Genomic DNA, 18,990 nt, shown 5'->3' with positions numbered 1-18,990 from the left:
CATAATGCCTCCAGTACTCGAGAGGCTTTAAAGAACCCACGTAACAAAGCTGTTTGAATCCAACTCAGACTCAGCTGACACTAAAGGAAGAGGATGGTTCAAAACAACTGTCACCAGAAAACTTGAGCGCCTTTAAAGAGAGGGGCGTCTTTAAAAGTAGCTGATTCAGTCAACATGAACTTCAGTCGACACACCTGCAGTTTACCGAGGCATTTCAACGAACCGTGTAGTGAAATTGCTTCTAATTTTTTTTTTTTTTTTTTAATACACCCCCCTCCAAACATGTTCAGTATTTACAACATTGTCCCCTGAGACAGTAAAACCATTGTGACTGACATATCTATGAGTTTGTGTGCGAGCACGATACAAATGCAAACTGTGGGAAACAAAGCTGGTCACGTCTTCGAGGTACTGCCAGGAAAACCTAGCTAATGGAAAATAAACCCGCTGCTGTCTGAAGGAGAAATGGAAGAGTGGGAGTGTCAGATAAGTGATCTCTGATGGGCTGAGTACTTGGTGACCCAGAAACCAGCATTAGAGAGGTACTCCATCTCTTCCATCTCCCACAAGTGACAGTGCAGTTCTAGAAAAAAAAAAACTACCAATGGCTGTTAATAGCCCAACGTCTGACACACACATGGAACAAAGAAATATTCAAGCGCTATCTGTGTGACCATCTCGACTCATGTAAGGAAACATGAGTTGCATTTTCTTTTGAAATGCCTGATGTATGTCTTCAGCAAGCAATGAAGGTGATCATTCTTAAACAGATGGTGTTGGTTATAACCCTTTTCTTACAGCTTGGCAATTTGAACTGGACTCTACTGAATTCTGTAGCTACTTGTCTTACACTGTCCGGGAGTTCATTTGGAGGAGATGTTTGTGAATAAAAATGTCCAGTATTGCACATTTTTTTATACGTGGTCAGAAACCTACATTTGATTGGGGGGAAAGTAGGTTCTCACACAAATTATTGGATTAATTGGAATCAGTGTGGATTCTGTCCTCATGTTTCTATCAAAAAGGACTTGTCCCCTTAAGTGCGAATGACAAACTGGCCTACTTGCCCAGCTTCATGTCTGTACTGATAATCAGACTAAAGCTGTATTATTTCTTGGAAGCTTCTTAAGTAGATTTTTAAATTTATGATTATCATCAAACTGACAGTGGAATAAATGCCGACTGGTCCCACTTCAGAGATAGGCATGTCCTGAAGTGTGTAGCAGCCAAGAAGAGAAATTTCAAAAGAGTGAATCCAATTAATTAATTAAGAGATTTCACACATGACTAGACAGAGCTGCTACAGACAGACAGATGAAAGACATACCAGATTTGACTTATCAATCAATCTTGAATTGTGAAACAATAATGTGTAGAATAAAAAACAATCACCAGTCAGTCACGCACATTGACAAGTTGATGGAGTGCAATTCAATTTAGTATTACAAGCCAAAAGTGTGCACTTCCACCATCACAACATAAGCTCTGCTCTATTCCAACTTTGTCAAAAGTCAGGTTACTCACACAGTGCCTTTAAAAGGTAGTTTAAAGTCACCGCAAAATCTCAGTGGGAAAAAGTGAAAGGCAGCCTTCACTACACTACAAGTATCAAATTAAATGCAGTTATCTGGACAGAATCGGTGTTCACTATTTTCTTCAGTGCATTACACCTCGTTAGCATTTTACAGAGCACTAGGCCTGTATCACTTTGTGTCTGTGCCAAGGTTAAGGGCATCCGCATATACTGTAGATTGCTCTGAATATGTATTTATTTCATTCAGAGTTCTCCATTCGAATGCCTGTACCGTTTGACTCGCAGCCACATAGCTTCAGCTAATAAAAGCACTAGAAATTAAAGTGCTCAACAAAGGTGTGGAGAACAGACATAATGCACTTTAACACAGAAACAGCAAGGCTTTTGTAACCCGCAGGATCAGAGGAATGCAAATGGAACATGTAATGTTTGCCAAAGAGATCTGGCAAGTACTGTATGCATTTAAAATTAAAGCAGTATTGTTTTATAATACAACATCGCTACAGCTATTTTCATGACAAACGCATGTGCCTGATGCGTGGTCGATTCCAGAGCAGCTCAGATGAAGCCAAGACTCATTTAGAAGATGCAAATTGAGTAGATCAGAAACCGTTTAATAGGTTAAGATTTTGCCTTCAGAGCAACCAATCAGGTCGGATTGTAAAGTGGAAAACAATACAAATAATAACTGAGATGCATGTAAATCATGGAGCAAAGGGAGAGGGGCTTGAGAGAGGTATTTAAAGTAGACCACTAATTAAGTTCATTAAGTTGGGGGAGTGGAGTCTGAGTTGGGGGCGCAGGGTATAGGAATTAATTAAAGCTGTACTATCACCACTTTGCAAGAGTCAGAGTGCTAATCAATAAAATAGATTTTATTTTTCTAACAAAAGAAAATAAAACCAACAACATGATTTAGGTGAGGCACAAGAGGGGGTATGTGTGTGTGTGTATGTATGTATATATCTATATATATATATATATATATATATATATATATATATATATATATATATATATATATATATATATATATATATATATATATATAATTTATTTCTCTCCATGAAATGAAATCTGTTTTGAGTCAACAATGTGAAATCCTGATGTTGTAGCCCGAAATCAAGGCTGATGTTGACCCCCCTCCCCCCAATTAAATTTCCATGACCGTCAATTAAAAAAAAACAAAAAGAAGGAGACCAAAAAACAGCCCATGTAGTCTCCAGCTTTCTTGGCAAAACAGGTCCAAATAATTTCGATTCATTCTTCTGAAGAGATTCTCAGTTTAATTTGGTTTCCATGGCAGCCAGCAACCCTTGGCTCCAACATTTATGCTAAATAAAACACCCTTTTAAAGAGCAGATACAAATAGATTGGATACAGTGCTGTAGTTGGGGAATTATTTATTTTTTCAAGAATGAGGATGCGGTTAAAAATGAAAAAAAAAAAAAAAAAAGGAAAAGCAGGCATGGCAGAGGTCATCTCGCAGGGCTCTGCCTGACCCCAGTGACCCCTGCTTTACAGCTGCAGACTGCCCCTCCCTACATGAAACTCAACACCTTCTTTGTTTTGGGCAGTTTTGGGGGTATCCTGATCTCTCCGGCTGTGTGGCTCCCAAGAACGTCAAGCTTAAAAGACACAGGTAAACTATCACAGAAAAAACTCTATTTCCCTCTGTTCAAAAGCAAATACTGATCCCCCATTTTAATTAGGTACACGACTGTCATATGAATGACACGGAATATTGCAGAACTTCCTGTGGAATGTTGCCATTATAATAAATGAAGATTTTTTAACATCATACAAGATTAAAGAGCTCACAAGAATTCTCTCTCAGGAATTGAATGACATTTAGACCTATATTTAACTATTTGTGTAAAATATATCACCCCTAATAAAGTTAAAATATTGTCTTAAAATGCCCAGATTGCTAAAGATTCGAGATGTTATCCATAGACAAAGACATTTAAGAAGGCTCTCACTGGTAATAGAATAAATTACTTACATCAAATATTTAACACGATGTAGACAATATACCTTCATTGTAGAGCATTAAAGATATTAAAAGCATCTGAACTTTTTTCATTCATATGCCGGGTGCCTACAGTTCTGGCAGATCTGTTTTCCCTGCGTTAGCTTCCTGTTGTGAAAAATACAGTTTTTAACTAAACAAAGGACAGTACAACAGATGTACGCACAGCATAGCACTAAATTACATCCTGAATGACCAACAGCAGCGTTCGACGGAGACAAATTGTTCCTCTAAATCTGGGTCACGAGAAAACAATCACCTATTTTTGCCCTCACAATCTACCCTTATTTCCACCTGAAAATGTGTTTGTCCGTCTGACCTGTAGTTAGCGTGAAATCACCGGCGCCCAATACAATGCATCATACAGGTCTCTGTACTCGATGGGTGAATAACAAATCCCAAAACTCCCATTCTACACGGGACAGAAGCAAAGGGGCTATTGTATTTCTCAATCTCAACTTGGCTTGACAGTGGGTGTTCTTCTGTAGCTTATAATATATACATTTAGCTTGAAAACCTCTCTAATCATTCCAGGTACTTTACATTTATGAAGCTCAAATGTTATTCAAATGAGCTTTATCAAAAATCCAAACCAGTCAACTGCCTTTTTGGAACAGGATGTTTGACCTTTTTTTTTTTGGAGAGCGTGTGTGAGAGAGAGAGAAATTCACACCTATGACTTTATTACAATGGAAGGAATAGAATTGACCTGTATTTACGGAAACACGTCCCTACATCTGTTTCACACCAATATTGAAACTGCAAACCTATCTGAAATACTTCAAAAACAAGTTGTCAAAGTTTTGCTGCTCATCCACGACATCTTATAAGACCTCAGCTCCAAAACCTCACCGCACATGGTTCATCATATATAATTTAATATTACCTCAGGGAATGATTCATACAAGGTTAATATCTCAAGAGAAAACCTGTCAGGTGATAGTTCTTGGGCAACCTGGGTATAAACCATTTATGTAGCTGATTCAATTTAAATGTAATATGTGCATTTAAAAATAAAATACAATGTAGGAGTTGTTCCACTAGACTTCATATATATTGAGACAGTTAAGGGGTTTATTAACACTTACCTGCCATTTTTAAAGGTAAGGCCTTAACCTAGAAAGCCCAACGACAAATTACAGAACTATAAAGCTGTATAAATATTGAATTAGTGGCTGCTTCTCACTTAATCTCTGTCCAATACGGTAATTAAAAACAACAACAACAAAGTAGAACAAGATAATTATCTTCCACTTGCAAACAGCGTCTATATATTTGGTGTGTGGGGAGTGAGGCTGAACTTGCTTCCTCAGCATACGAAGTTCGAAAGGCTAAAAAAGTAATTTCCAAGGATAGGGGGAGTGAAACACTAAAAAAGCTCAAGAATTCAGAGGCAATTTAAAAGCAGTGTGGGAGAGGAGAATGAAAAAAATGCTGGGCAAAAGAAAAAAAAAAAAAAAAAAGAGGGAGGTTGGAAAGTAAAGGAGAGGGTTTTTTTTTTTCAGTTGTTTTTAGGGACTAACCGGGCCATGGGCTCCGGTGACGGGGGGGTGGGGGGGAATAAATCAAACAACCCCTCAAGGCTGCAAGAAGGAGGGGGGGGATTGCAGGGCTCAAGGTAATCTGGGGAGTTAATGCAGCTTAGCAGAGCAGGGCTGTTAGCTGTGGGAGAGGGAGAGGGGGAGGAGAGAGAGTTTGAGCGCCTGGGGAAAATGGAATGCAGGGTGGGGATGGGAAGCAAACACGCAGGGCTTTGTGCTAAAAGCAGGCTCAGGGAGGGAGGGACGGCTCTAAATCCAGGGTGTAGTCAAGAAATCAGGGTTTAAAGAGCATGCAACATGGTCCCTTTTTAGAAAATCACACACACACAAAACATAATACAACCCTCTTAACTTTGGCCTTTTTTGTTTGTTTTTAACACGCATGTAGAGAAGCCCCCCCAGGGCTCACCACAGCGGAGTTGTGTAAGCTCTCAAGTCACTCGGCGCGGGTTCGGTTAGCACCTCAGACAACTGATGCTGGATAGGAAGTCGGGTGTTCAAGCAGATACAGATGAGGGCCTAGAGGATGTGTTTATGAGCATCACTTTGTCTGTACCTTATGATCTTGAGGTGCCTTTGAGTTGAAAAGTCTTGAAAGGTGTCTCTGACCAACAGGGGAAATAAGGAAAAAGGTTCTCTCTATTCGGATTGAACGATGGTGTGCAAATACCTCACACACACACACACACACAAAGCTGGCATATTCAACCTTCACAGCATTGGCGTAATGTTAACCCCATCCAGTGTTGGTATTCAGGCACATAACCTTCAACTTGTAACCGAATCAAATCCCTTTTAACATTAAAACGCTGAAGTCACATTGGGGATATAGTAATTGGGGTTGACAGTTACAGATTGGGGGGGGGGGGGGGTGGAGGAAAAATAAATATTTATACGCAAGATTTGATTCCTTCTAATCTTATTACAAAATAAACAAACACATCAATAAGAAAAAGCAGTTGCGAAAAAGATTCTGAATATAAATTATCCTAATATATATAAAAAAACGAGAAAGGAAGGGAATGGGAAACATTGCTCCCACTTGAGTGATTTTTTATTGCCAGAGGAGCTTCATTCTCAGTGTTGAAATTAATTTTATATGATCAAATCACAGTAACCTTCGCAAATTAAAGACAGGGCCCTCGAGCCACTGGACAGTTTATGTCAGAGCCATAGTCTCTTATTTAAGGTTACAAAAATGTCACTTTCAGTTCCAAGTGAAGAAAATGTGCTTGCTTCGAACGGCACGTGGGCAGCTCGGAATGTTTAGCTCTTTGTTATTAAGTGTCATTACAAAATTGCTCGTTAGAATCCCCCCCTCCCTGCTCCCCTACAACATAACCCAATGGCCATACATTTTCTCAGTCTCCACTTCAAACCGCACAATCTTCGGTGCAGCACAGAAAAGCTTGTGATCACTATATAATAAAAAGGAAAAGTATAATTTGAAAGCAGAGGAAAGAGGCTGGGCAGCTTCCTCCGTTTGGCCGGTGGAATGTGGAATAAGCGGATCTGAACCTCGACAGAATGAATTCTGGGGGTGGTGCTGCCGACCAGACAGGAATCTGTAACCCCCACAGACGCTGGCTCCACTTATCACTGTTAAACCCAAGCCTGGAAATACTCTGCTATCATTCTTCTCCAAAGGAGCGCCGCTTTGACTGATGCAGCTAAAAAAAACAACACACACACAATAAGAGTGCAGCAAGGTTTTTGGGACAATCAAAAGATATAGGGTTCAGGGGTGGGGTGGGGGGGTGGATTCCAGGAAGAGAAATCGCTTGACCACGAGATGTGAACTGTAAGAGTATGACCCATCAACAAGGGGATGAACTAAACATCCCAGTACAACACAGATTCTTTCTTCTCCATTTGCCATATCCGACCTACGTGGTTGTGAAATAAGTCTTGAATTACTAGGTAGTGCAAATGCAGGAACAATGCGATGTCCCACTCAATCAACCTAAGCCAGAAAAGGCCCCTTACGTATGGGTGAGAACGTTCTTCCCTCTCCTTGTCCATCTCGACCTCCCCTTGGACGTTTGCCTGCAAACCGTCTTCAAATGTGCTCAATTGTTCCACGCTGTGCGGTGGTTTTGGTATGTGGGCTGTCGGCGAACGGGGACTACAGCTTGAGACTTCAGAAATCAGTCCATTTGTGAAGTGAGTGGGATCTTTAACACAGACCTCCCAAGAGACAAGCTTGTGAATTTCCTGTATTTTGCTGAGAAAGCAGGACACTTTTTAAATAAATAAAAAACACACACATTTGTCTCTGGAAATCTGTAGTAATTCTGCTAAGGAGGGTATTTCTTTAACGGAACAGAAAAAGGGGTAGATGGTAGGAAAATAAAACTAACATAACCTCATTAGAAACTGGACAGGCAGACAGGATTTAAGAGAAAACACAATTTAACAAATGAGCAGCAAGTTTTATTCGCTCACAGTTTGAGACTTTGACTTTCCAGTGTAATTTGGGCTTAAATATGATTCAGGAAGTGAAATAAATGTGAAGGACTCAAGTTAGCCCCTAGTGGAAATGAGTCAACATCACAAAAAAGCACCACACAGCTGTGATGAGGTCAGGAATATGGTTTCTTCACAGAACATTTCAAACTCTTGTCTGACTGTGGCCAAAACCATTGTCATCACCGTTTCCAGGGCACTCAATTCACAAGAAAGGAAGAAGAAAGAAAAGCCGAGGCTGTAGATGGGTTATCTTCCCTTATTTTTTCCACCAGACGAGGAAATTCAAACCAAATTCTCATGGCATAAGCGATCTTCATTAAGATGAGCGACTATTTTCCAAACGGCTCCGGTCTTTTCAAAGATGAATGAAATGAGGAATGACATGTGAATTGAAAGGGGACAGAATCTAAATAAAAAGTACAAGCAAGCCTTAACCTCATGCTCTTGGGACATCCTTAATCTTAACTTGGAGCAAAGGGAGCTAATGCCTCTTCCAACATTTCAACACATTCCTCACTCCTTCGGCTAAGTTTGCCGTTTCTTTAACATGCTTTTTTTTTTTACTTTCTTCTTTGGGGGGGGGGGGGGGTGCGAGGGAGGGCGAACTTGTCAGAGGAAGAGAGATTTGCCCTACAGCCGGAATCCTCCCACAGCACAATTCTCTGACTAGGCAAACCCGACACACCCAAGGGCTACAGACCTTCACATCCTGTCAGTGCAGCCATTTATCCAAATACACTGTCTATTCCTCCTAGCTCTTACTTAAACTGGTTGGACTAGCGAAGAAAAGCTAACAGTTTGTAGAACTACCACAAAGGCATGCCATTCAGCCCGTTGATCTGTGTACGCAGTGCAGTGCAATCCTCACTAATATGTCAAAACAAGACGCAGGTTTTGAACTGTAAGAGGGTTAACCCTTTTACTAAACTCCAAGGTTTAGTAAAGCAGAAAGGAGCATCATACAATATGCAAAACTAAACCATGTTATAGTATTTAGTTCAAAAACAAACTTGTATAGGTTCTAAGATTTGTGTTGCTAATCTGTAACTACATTACGTGAAAGTGTAAGCAGGCCTTTTACTAGATTGCTCTTTAACAATATTACATTATTCCAAGAGAATTTCAGAAAATAGAACCAAATCCTGGACATGCCCTAGAATTGAACCATTATGCGCCTGATTTAATGGACTGGGTAAGAAACCCTCACTTCGGCTGATCCAGTTTCATATTTTTTGTTTAGTTGAATTGATTATATCCAATTCTAGATCAAATCAAACCAACAGACTGGATTTCTTCTTTGTGAAACAGCCCGACATCTATGTCTGTATCAGAGACACAATTAGTTTGCCTTACATAACGCAGGACAACATTTAGAAAAACAGAAGTGTAGAGAGATGCACCAATTAAGCATGTGTGCATGTGGATTTCTTTTCTCAGTTCATTCCAACTGTAACGTGCTGTGACTTCAAAATCGAATTCAAATGCCAAATTACATACAGCAGTTTCTTTACATTAGGGAGCAAATGGTGGGGGGAAGGTTTCAGGATCAAAGCTGACCTTTTTATTTTTAATGTAACAGAACTTTTTTTGTCTTTCATTTAGCAAGCAGCTCTTGGCTCTTGCGATTCTTCCTTTAACTTGAGTCAATGTCGAGCTCACTATCGTGCCAACAGGACATCCTGTCTTACTGCTCTCTGGGTCTGATCTTAAAATAACAAATCAATAATCACCAGAGTGGTTCATGTTGGTATAACCACTGGCTTGCTGTAATCTCGTTGCTGTATCTGTAGTTCCCCATTTACATGGTCTTTGACGTTTTGGAAAATGACATCACCGGCTGAGACGAGAGGGGCCTTCCTACATAAGATTCGTAAAACTAAGACGCTGAGAATAAAAATCGTGTGCAGGATTAAGATGCAGACAGACACACAAACATAAATTAACGCTGATTTAAATACGATGGTGGCTCTGTGCCACAGAAACCAATCTGGACTTTGTCATTGGCATTTAAAAGGCCATCAAAATTATTTCAAAAATATACTGTTTTAGAAAAATAAAATAAAAAACACTCCATGAGAGGTGGCCATTACCATACACTTGAGAGTTAATGAGCAGGGAAGAAAGCCCCAGCAGAAATGGAAAAGAAACACAATCATACATGAGTCTACCAAGAACAAAAATCTATTCAGCCCCTTCAAGGGAAAAAAAAGGGTGGAGGGGCTGCAGGGATCAAAGGTTAAATGCACTCATTCCAAAAATAATCCTTTGTTGCTCTCTCACTGTCACACACAGAAACACGCTTCAGAGTCAACTCTGCGAGGGGGAACCTGCCACGCAAGCGCTGAACATGGGAAGGGGGCAGTGAGCCATTGAAAGGGGTTAAAAATTAATTCTCCATTTTTAAATATTAAATCGATTTTAGTTTTAATGGAATGGGAGTATAACGTGGAAATACGAAAGTGGATTATTAAACTGGAAAAAGGTGACTGGGGTGCTGGGGTTGAAATGTGTTCTTGGTTTTTAAAATATTAAACCTATTTTAAGTTTAATGAAGTGCAAATACTACAGGGAGATTTTTTAACTAGAAGACTGGAAGGAAGGGGTTGAAGGGGGCTGCTAGTCATTATTTCAGGAGTTCACCTTTAGACGGCAGAGACTTCACTCTGGGAAAAAGAAAAAGTTCGTCAGGAAAGTGGTGCAGTTTGCAAATGACTTCCCCGATACCCCAGATTACTTGGATTTCCACCCCCTTCACTCACAGCTTACCAAGAAAAAAAAAAAAAATGAATGAACCTTCTCAAATGACATTCTGGTACATATTGCAGGTCAGAACAATATGTTTAGCGGTTCTAGCTCTGCTGAAACCCTGCAGTACAGCTCTGGCAGCGGTCAAGCCGTAATAAATGTTCTGTACCTTAATGAATAATGAAGACAACTATAGTTAAGTTGGAAGGAAATTGATCATTTTAACCTGCCTCTAACTCTGCCTATCTCTAAGTGGTTGATTACAAAGGACAGAAACGACGGTTGAGAACATCTTGATGCTCATCTTTGTGCAATTACATTAAAGGCAGGACTGACTGACTTAACCGAATAAAATGTTCACATTATTTCCACGCACAGTGTAATACAGAAACATGAGCGGCTGTCAATGGGAGGGATACGCAAGCGACGGTACAGAAAGGTTGGGAATTTGCCTGAAAATAAATATATACTTGATTCTGTGACTGAAATGTTTTTTTATATATGTTTAAATAAAGATTGGTATTTTTTAAACCCTTATCTAAAAAAAAACAAAAAAAAACAACTGTCCTTCTACTTTAAAAATAAAATCCCCCTTGCAAGGCACACAAATGATTTGATGGGTTTCCCCTCATTCTCATAAGCGAGGAAGAACATCCTGCACAGCTTAAGTGGGTGACAGGCTTGCATTTAGACTGAAAACTTTTTTAAAGAAAGGCCAAACAACAATAACAAAACAATGGGCCAGGTGAAATAATGTATTAAAAAAGTCCACAGTGTAAATAGTCTGAGGGTGATAATATTGCCTTGAAATCATGATTTAAAACATCGACTACCAAACAGAAAAAGATACAGGTTCACGCTCTGTCACATTTGGTTTAAAAGAGTTTTAGCATTTCCTTTGAGGTTTTCCGGTCGGGTAATCCAATCACCTTTACTTCAATTGAATTAATTAATTAATTAACAAACAAAGTACTAAATAAAAACCAGTAACCAATGTAACTCCAGCACACACACACACAATCCATTTAAAACAAGCCAGAGGCACAACTGAACACAGAACAGGGTTGACATAACAAAACTAAGGAAATATTTCTAGGTTAGGCTAAATACACGTAATTTGAGCCATTAACTGGAACATTTACTGTTTTTTTGGCAAACTTTAACACGGTACTGTTTAATTTGTTTTTAGAGAAAAATAAAGAAATAACCAAATAATGTAAAACCACAATGTTAGCAACCATCAGGGTGACAGATGTACTGTACCAGAATCAAATCTAAAAAAAGCAATGAGCAAATAACAAAAAAGCAAGATGAACAATTCACTTTACTGCGGACAGTGGAAATGGGAAGAGAGAAACTGGTACGACTTGGCTATTAATGATGCCTGCCAAAGAAGGGTGCTTTAGCTGAAAGTGTAAGGAGGTTTTTGTGACATACATTTCATTGTGCCCACAAAACATCAGTTCTTTTGAGTGACTAAACAATGTGAATATGAAATCTGACCATTAAAACCCAACTTAAACCTTTTCAAATGTGTTGGGACATTCATTGCGAGTCTGATAGTGGGGGTGGAGGTGTGCTAGCGAGTTGAAAAGGGTGTGAAAGAGTGAGGGGGATGATTTCAAACGTACACGTCTTAAATAACGTCTAAGAATGAGCGTGTCTTACATAAAGCGGAGGGGACACCTATGACTGAGGGGGACAAACTGACGCTCTCTCAGTATTGGAGAGGACAAGCCCCCCGCCCCCCCTTAAACCTGTGCCTATGATTCCACAACCCTAACAAACACAAACTGGCACGGTATCCTGAGTATTGTGCCAAATTTCCCCTGCCCTCAAGCCAAGAATATGGCTCAAATGAAGTCCACTAAAACAGTCTACAAACATCCAGAAGATGAAACTCCAGCAGCCATATCCACATTTATTTTTTTCTTCTAACATCAAACCCAATTACTGTTCTCAATATACTGTATGTTTCATATTAAATCAGCCTGAACACAAATAGTCAAGTTCAAAGTAAAAACAAATCTAGTGAATTTCTAGCAGTTTATTTTAGCAGTTATCTAAATAGGTAGAAAGTGTTTATTGTAATAATGAATGTTTGTTCCTCAACATCAGCAATTGTATTCTTATTCTTGTCATCGTTGTGATTTAATTTTTTTTAAATCTATCCAATCTGAAAACACAATTATTCTAAAACACTTAGTACATATACATGTAAGAGTGCATGAATAAAGAATGAAGTAATTAAGGGTTGGAAACCACTCTCAGAGTCGGCTCAGTGCTCATTTACCCTTTAATCTAAATGTCAGCGGTACACTAGTAACCTCCCTGAGAGAGCTGCTTAATGTTCTGTTTCATATAATCAAACCTATAGCGAAGGACAGCCTGGTACCGATAAACTCAAAGTATGTTTTATGGCTGATCACTTTGCACCACAGCACAAACAACACAGCAGTCATTTACTCAATTTAGATATACCTGCTAGGATAAATAACTGGAAGAAAACGATGACAGTGTCATTCACATCTCCCATCACAGCAACTAAAGCAGATATTGTTCAGCTATAAAACCATGACCTATATATATATATATATACAACAAAACTGTTCTCCAGTCAGTCAAATTTGGACTTGGAATTAAGAGATGTACTATTTAATCTAAACCATAGATAGATATTACCTTTATAACCCAGCTGATCAAATGCCGGATCATATTTCATGTTCTAAACTTAAGTTTTGCTGTCCTTACTTGTGTCAGTTAAATGCATTACACTTCAAATGCTTTATTTTAAAATGCCTTCCCTAAATGCACACAATTTGCAGCCGATTTCTGCCCTTCAAATAAATAAATCAACATGATTTATAAGGTAGGTGTGTGTTTGTGTTTGTGTTTGTTTGTGTGTGTGTGTGTGTGTGTGTGTGTGTGTGTGTGTGTGTGTGTGTGTGTGTATCCCTTCACTTTTAAAATAAAATGCATTTGAATCTATTTACCCTTCAGAGGACATAGTTAACACCCAAGGGGAACACTTCCTTCCCTGAATGAGAATGCGACTTTAATCCTTGCAGTGACCTAGGTCAATTTAATTATCCAGTTTTCTTAAAGTACCTGTGCCAATTTCACAGCCAGTTCCCTCACCAGCTCGTAATACCCAGGGGATTATCAATACTTCAAATTTAATGATCCACCCATTGGGGCTTGGAAAACCATGATCAAGTGTCCGGGCATTTCTGATGTCTTAGTGTTCCCTTCTTTGACGAACACTCCAGTAAACCTAAATGTGAGAGCAGCAATCCAACCACAGTGAATTCAATTTCAAAGGCACGGGTGGGGGGAGAAAGAAAGATGATTTAAAAAACATTGCTATGTTTCTCTAAGTTAAGACACAGCTCTGTGTTTCAGCCTGGGCTTGATTTCCTAGCCGAGTCCTGGGGGAGTTCTTTCCCGAATCAAAACTCTGAAAAACTGTCTTTGAGCCACCAGTGCTTGTTTTCCACTGCATGACAAGGAGTTTGAGCGCTGCCTGACTTGTAATTATAGGAGGCATCTTGAAGGCAGATCACTGTCCTCTTCCTTCAGTCTATCCATGGAGATTAAACACACCTGTCATTAACAGTTCATTCTCAAACTGAAAAATGGACGTGACAATCTACATTCTAGCTACTGTGCAAGAAAAACTTTTGGATTGCGTTCAACTTCTGCCTGTTTCTAATTGTAGTTACATATGGCAAACTCTAGAAAATTAAAAAGTCCCCAGTGGATACTCTCAGCCTTTCCCAGCTCTAGTATTCTTTGAGCTTAATTAGTCACACTCTTCTGCAGAGAAAAAAAAATATATATTTCTTAGGAACGTCATGTTCTCAATTGACAAAACTATAGTTCACAGTATGTTTTTTGTTTAATGCAGGCCATTAAAGTTGTGAAGCACTGTGTTTGGTAATAAAGATCTTGATTCTGTTCACTGTATTCAGAGGATGAAATCAAGCTTTCAGCACTTAAGTGCTTGGCAGAAGTACAAATTTTGGGATTTAAACTGCTGCTTACCTGAAATATCTTGGCCGTTGTAGTTCCAACCAGAAACTGACAGAATGGATGGTAATGGTGATCCGGCCCTACTGTCATCCTCCACCTGCTGTGTGATATGCCGAACAGTGTCTTTGTTTTTCCGGTTCTTCCGACGCCCAGAGCCAGAGGGCTGCCAGCTCTCACCATTGCCCTGCTCTCCTAAAGTGTTCTGTGCTGCATTAGAGCTGTCTTTACAGAAGTTTGAGGGGGACACCTGCTCCTCTTTGACCTGTACAGACCGGAAATCGCTAGACCACAAGGACTGTGAGGAAATGTCATCGTGGCTGTCGCTTTTGGGCTCCTGGTCCTCCTTACCATAGGTGCTCCCTCCCTCGTGGCAGCTGGCGATGGCCGAGTCACCTGAGGAATTGGCCGGGCTGGTTTTCCGTGCCAGCCATGGGGAGGTACTCCTGCCCGACATCATGGACGCCAAGGCCTCCGCACTGCTGCCGCCGCCGCCCGAGGGGGTGCCCATCTCGAAGTCGGCCAGCTCGTCAGACAGCTCTGAACGAATGCTGATATCGAGCGCAGCTTTGATGAAATTGTGACACGCCTGGACGATGTCGGTCATCTGCAGGTAGCTGGCCGCCGACATCACCTCAATGACGTTTTTGCTGGTCAGGGCCAAGTGGGCAGAGTACATGAAGTCCAATATGGTTTTGAAACCCTGTGCAGTGACAATGTCCAAGTGTGTGATGGTGGCCTGGTCTGAGGTCTTCTTGACCTGACAGTACAGGGTCTTGAAGTAGCGGCTGCTGCCCAGAAGCACATTCTTGTGCGCCTTGAAGATCTTTCCCTCCACGATGATGCACACATCGCATAAAATGCCGTGCTGTCGTTGCTCGTTCAGCTCTCGTAGAAGCTGCCGGTAGTGGGACGTGATCTCCATGTCTTCCTTCCTGTTATTCATTTGACAATCTGGTACTTTCTCCTCCTGAAGATTCTGCAACACAAACAAATCTATTTAAACAGCAGCTTGAGGCACCTTGCTCATTAAATTTTGTTTCAGTTGGGAACATCTAGGGGATCAATGGGTGTCTGCTACAACCTATACGACAGAGACCACTTGTTGTTAACTGTGTTATAAACCCTGGGTTTCCATGTTTTGTTGACGTTTGACAAATTCAAATTGCTTCGAACATCTAAATAAAATGTGATATACGTTACCTACAATGATATGTACTCATGATAAAGTCTTGTTTTCTGGCACACAGCTGTTAAACTATATTTCCTTCAATAGTCTAAACCTGTATGTATTCTTCCACTGGATTGGAACCCCAACCCATATTGTGAAATGTATCTATAGCTGGAAATTTCATGATACCTTGTGTATTTTTTCTAAAGCTTTCCAGAGGTGGATCCGTTTATGTAGAAAAGAATAAGCCAAGACCCTCAGTAAACACATTTGTATTTTATTTTTCCAATTGTTGTTCTCAAAGAGCAGAGAACTGTACATTATCCTATCTTTCGATGAAGGTGGAAGGGTAAATCCGCACAATTACTGACAAGGGAAACCCCTGGGGAGCTACAAGAAATGAAAGCTAGAAAACACTGATGCCAACAAAGAAGAACGAAAGGGGGTGGTAGTAGAATAACGGACTCTTTGTTCAGTTAAACCAGTGTTATCAAACACAGCAAGTGCATTAGCACAGTGTTACCAAAAAGATACCATCTCCGTTAAACTAAATCATTAAGACGCAGAGTGTTAGCAAACGAAGGTCTGATTTGTTTTTAAACTGAAGAGCTGTCAGCTTCCATTGCGGGTAATATAACATGGCAGCTCAAGATCGGCGATGTGACAGCAGCATTTGCTTCGGGGCTGGCACACTTCAGGTCATGTTTATAAAAGTTATTCTGAACCTGATGGCTTGTAAGATCAAATAAATCCAGAGCATCTCCGATGTCTACTTGGACAAACACACCTTTCTTTAAAGACAGCATACAGCCAAGAACTACTATGACATGTAATGAATTTAAAATTGTTCTGGTTAACCTCAATTGTCAGTGTTCCAGCTTTTTCCAAATACTCGGGGAAAAAAAAAGAAATGACACACCTTAACAGATACAGAACAAGGCTGTACACCCTAATTGCATTTCTGACAACAGTGTGGCAATGAAAGCCATCAGGTTCTTGCTTCCAAAAAGCTGCTGACAATCTTTTATGAATGTAACCTTCACAGGCAGAACTCTTATTTCTGAGTTACAGGAATTATAAAGGCAGTCATCTTTTCACACAAGACAGAATGTTCTGTCTATTCTGAAAATGTAATTATTAGTTTCTTTTATGAAACACTATTTACGTTTTCTTTTTGTTTTTCCTTCAATAGAGGAAATCCCTACACCCGGAAAAAACGAGGCTTTTGCAACGGCAAACTAAAGCAAAGCCAGTTTAACTATAGCCTGTCCCCAGTCTCGTACGTACATGTCAAATTGGTTTTGTTGGATTAACCTATGCCTGACCAAATAAGATGCACCTTATTTCAAATCATTTAAACTCCATGGTAGGACATGGTAAGCTATCATTCCTAAATCCCCTGTAAATAGTTCTCCAGAACAATACTTCCATACAATAAAAAGATCTCAACCACACAACGGGAAATATTCCTTTACCTTGGGTGTGAAGGCTATTGTAGGACCCACACACTATTGTGGGTCTGTCTGCAAGAATGTAAGGTGATGCTAATGCATTGAAAGGCAAGAAAAATGTGAAACAACTGAAAAAATTAACCCTACCATTTAAAGAAACATTAAGGATGGACACTAATAATACTTTCCACATCGGTAGAACTAGATCACTGAAGTTTAATTGCATATAAAAAGAGTAATAAAAAAAATATCGAATGGCATGAACTACTGTATGACCTTGTTGAAGAGATCATGCCTCTAATTGGACTCTCTAATTTCTCGCCTTTCCTCCTTTGGTGTCCAAGATCTTCAAGAACCTCCCAGAGTTCAAAGATCCCTCCCAATCCTGATTGTCCCACGCATGGCTGAAGAAGCCCCAGTGGTGGAGATTTCAGACGTAATAAAGCATGAGAAGGAAGGCATAACGAACGTACCGAGATGACCAAACAAACAAACGACACGTCCCCGTGCTAAAATCCCCATGTACTTATGCCGCTCCTCAAATCGACATGCTCTGTATTTAATTATAAGGCTGGGAAGTCCACCACACTTTTCCAAGAATAAGAAGGTGTGGTCTCAACCCCTCATATGCTACAGAAAAAGATGAATACATTCCCTCCCTCCCATTTTCTTCTGTTCTGTGGATCACAAATCTATTTGTTTTTTCCAGAGGCCAGAAAAACCATAAATCGCGTTACTTTTTATATGCTGAAACACGGCGAGTAACAAAAAAAAACATTCAGCACAGGAGATTCTGCGGTTCGGGATCTCAGGTTCAGGTCACTTGGCACTTAAAGGCTTAGTAATCGGTGCCACCGAGCTTTAACTTTGTGTCACCTGCCAATATCAAATTCAATCTGACTTCATACTGCAAACACATCTCCTACTTGTCGTCTCTTGCAATGAGGTAGGCTGATGGGTGAAGGGTGAGAGGACAGCGCTGTCTTGTCACAGACCGTAGGGATGATCCAGATTTGACCCTGTGATCTGGGCGGACTGACTGACCCCTAAGGGAGTGCCAGCTTCAGTGTAACACTCAGGCATTCAAGGATTTTTAAAACAGCTTTTCTTCCACTCAGCTGGGCAACAACGCCATTATCCTTGGGTTAATCCCGAATCTTTCAGCACTGCCAGCCTTGGGCAGGGAAAGGTGGCAAGGAATCAAGAAAAGATATACAAATGGGGAACAACAATGGAAGTTCTACGAGTAAAAAAAAAAAAAAAAAAAAAAGTCAGTTCCTTTCCTTTTATGGTTATTTTTAACCAACAGATCCTGGCCAATGACTACAGAAACCGGAATGCCCACACCAGAAAATTCTTAGATTCAAGCAATGGGCCTGTCCAGAGTTAACCCTTCATCTACGTAAAAGCCACTTCAAAGCCATCCAAAGACTAGACTACAGTATTTTGCTTTCTAATGAAACATTTGTAATATCAGCCCCCTTTATGGAAAAAAAACAAACATTATTTTTACACATGAGCCAAGTGTGACCTCACCACGTGATTGTTTTTTCCCCTCATTATTTTATTGTTTTTTTAAAAAGACCCAGCTATCAAACTAAATCCCTTTGAATAGGAGTGATGTTAACCGAAATCTGAGTTGTGCCAAGTCCTATTAAATATCCATGTATACATTTCATGCAAAACCCAGCACTAAAATGCAAATACCTTAATACCCTAATACTATAAATGCATTGCCTCCAACTTAAATTCAATCAGTCTATTCAGTAGACACCATTATTGTAATGTTGTCTCCATTATGTCATGTGTACCACAATGAGAAGATAAATATTATGCTGTACGTAATTAGCGATATTTTAGCTAAAGACATCTGCTGTTAGCACGGTGTTTGCGAAGGTTTGTTTTTCTTGTGGAAAGTTTATGTAATCCTATTCACCACAACCTGCCTCTCTCCCTGCCATTCTCAAGTGTTACAGGCTATTTACAGCTTTTCTTCCCCAGCTCCATTATCTCTCCAC

General features: G+C 40.0%; 1 protein-coding gene across 2 annotated transcripts in view; it reads right to left on the bottom strand.

The window, feature by feature from the left end:
• Positions 1-18,990, bottom strand: part of zbtb46 (zinc finger and BTB domain containing 46) — a 47,562-nt gene that overhangs the window by 16,884 nt on the left and 11,688 nt on the right. For both annotated transcript variants that reach the window (XM_066702370.1, XM_066702371.1), the window contains exon 2: positions 14,366-15,329. In XM_066702370.1, the coding sequence (XP_066558467.1) occupies positions 14,366-15,296 (931 nt within the window). In that variant the 5' untranslated portion in view covers positions 15,297-15,329. The remainder of the gene's footprint in view (positions 1-14,365; positions 15,330-18,990) is intronic.

This window comes from Amia ocellicauda, chromosome 4, assembly GCF_036373705.1.
Source record: "Amia ocellicauda isolate fAmiCal2 chromosome 4, fAmiCal2.hap1, whole genome shotgun sequence".
Classification (NCBI taxonomy): Eukaryota; Metazoa; Chordata; class Actinopteri; order Amiiformes; family Amiidae; genus Amia; species Amia ocellicauda.
The sequence above is the reverse complement of the archived record's forward strand: the minus strand, read 5'-3'. Positions and strand labels throughout refer to the sequence as shown.